At 36.2% G+C, this 2342-nt stretch overlaps 1 protein-coding gene across 1 annotated transcript; it reads right to left on the reverse strand.

The window, feature by feature from the left end:
- Positions 1–240: 240 nt before the first annotated feature.
- LOC141632909 (uncharacterized) lies at positions 241–2101 on the reverse strand. The gene is made up of 4 exons (XM_074445412.1): positions 2084–2101; positions 1639–1930; positions 915–1171; positions 241–456 (listed from the first exon to the last, which is right to left on the reverse strand). The coding sequence occupies exons 1-4, from the start codon at positions 2099–2101 to the stop codon at positions 241–243; spliced, it is 783 nt and encodes a 260-aa protein (XP_074301513.1).
- Between the last annotated feature and the right edge of the window lie 241 nt (positions 2102–2342).

Here is a 2342-nt window from a genome sequence, read left to right on the forward strand (position 1 = left end):
CTGCCTCACCTATCTTTGCGTTTCTCGCCGGCGACCTCGCCAGCTCTTTTCAGGTCGCCGGCGAGAAGCCCCCTGCTTTCACAGGGGCGGACGCAGGAATTATCGATATGGTGGGCACAATAGAAAAAAATGTATACTAAAAAATATATACACGAAGAGAATATGAAATACGATTAAACAAAATCCCATCGTCTACATCACATATCAAAATAACTTTAATAAAAACGTAAAATCTAAGAGTTAATCTAAAACCATGCGACGAGATTTCATGTTTTGGTAGCGCTTAATGATATCAACATCACTCACTCGCACAAAATAATCTCGCTCAATAAATGCGACCAAACAATGATTCAATATTTTATCTCCTATTCTATTTAGCATCTTGTTCTTCACAAACTTCATGAAGGAGAACACCCTTTCCACAATTGCAGTTGCAACCGGAAGTATCAAGGCAAGCTTAATTAACAAATAAACTCAATTATATACAATATGTTTTCTTGTTTCAACAAGCTTAACCGAAAGCTCACCAAGGTTTTTCAAATTATGAAAACTTTAATCCTTCTTCATATCTCTATAATAAATATCAAGTTGATGTCCAAGATGCATTATATCAACACTTGTGAACTCCTTAGGATAAAATTCGGCAAGGTTCATCAACTTTAGCTTGTTAAAAGAAGCAAAGACATTTTACGGGCTCAAACACGCCATACATTTTAGCAACTCCTTCCTCTTTTCATCAAAGTGACTTTTTAGTTCCTCAACTTGCTTATCAATCATGCACATATATATATTTCAATACGGTAACGATGAAGGTTATCAACTTTATGAAGACAACGCCTAGATCTTCCGGGAGGAGCATACAAATCACTCATGTTAGGCACTTCAACTTTATTTTTTACACAAAACTTACATACCGTCTCAAGGAAGTTATCCCATCCATCATCTCTCATAAGTTGCAATTGAGCCATGGTCAAATCCACAAGGATCATCGCATTAATAATATCTTGGTCCTTTCTTTGTAGTCCTTGACACAAATCATTAGTATACCCAAATATGACATTCATAAGATGTAGCATAAAAATAAACTCAAATGACTCAAGATGATCAAGTGCAATTTGTGCTTTCGCACGATCATCCACACATTTTGAAGACGATCCAATGTCCTCAAGAACTTAAATAGTAGAAGGATACAAAGCAATAAGACTCAAGATTGAATTGAAATGAGAACTCCATCGAGTATCACCCGGCCTACTTAACCCAATTTCTTGATTTAACCCTCTGCCAGTTTCAATTTCGCCCAAGTCTAGTGCTTTTAACACTTTTCCGGCTTGAACTTTTTTTTAGCATCATCAACCTCATACAAGATGATGCAATAAAATTAAGCACAATACCAAGATGCATAAAAAGTTTCGCACACTCACAATTTTATTTTGCAACTGCTACAAGGGTTAGCTGAAGTTGGTGAGCAAAGCAATGGACAGAATAGGCACAAGGGTCTTTCCTCATTATCAAGTTTCTGATACCATTCAACGCACCTCTCATATTACTTGCTCCGTCATACCCTTGACCACGAATATTTGACATACTCAATGAATGATTAGCAAGTAGTTTTTTTTATCGTGGCCAAAAGTGTCATACTAGATGTATCATCAACTTTCACAATACTAAGGAATCGTTCGGCTACATATCTCTCCTTATCAAGATAACTCAAACAAATGGCCAATTGCTCTTTATGCGATACATCACTAGACTCGTCGGCTAATATCGCAAATAAATCATTATCAAGATCTTCAACAATTAGTCTAGTAGTTTCTTTGCCACAACATTTGATAAGGTCTTTCTGAATAGAACAAGCGGTCGCTTGGTGATTACCCGGAGCACTACTTAGAACAATTTTAGCAATATTTTCACCTTTTTCCAGCAAGCCATTCTAAAAGTTCAAGAAAAATTTTCCTTATTGTTTGAAGTTGCACTTTCATCGTGACCTTGGAATGCTAGACCTTGTTTCAAAAGATACTTCAAACATATATTGGAGTGAATATGTCAAGCGAGCCTTATAAATAGCCTTAGTATTGCTACTTACTTTGTCAAGTTTTTCCATTATTGATGTCTTTTGATGTATGAAAAAGTAATATTTTCCTCTAGCTTCGATCACCATGGTTTTCTAGGGCTAAACTTTAAGGAAATTGACAAATAGAGAGAAATAGCTAGAATTTAACAAAAATGAGCTAGATGATGAAGGGTGCTCCGGGTGTTCAACACATAAACCAGGGTGTTCAACACTTTGTGACACAAATTTGTTCAAGACTTTAAGATGAAGAATAGAAGAGAGGAAGCAAGGA

Source organism: Silene latifolia, chromosome Y, assembly GCF_048544455.1.
Source record: "Silene latifolia isolate original U9 population chromosome Y, ASM4854445v1, whole genome shotgun sequence".
In the NCBI taxonomy this organism is placed as follows: domain Eukaryota; kingdom Viridiplantae; phylum Streptophyta; class Magnoliopsida; order Caryophyllales; family Caryophyllaceae; genus Silene; species Silene latifolia.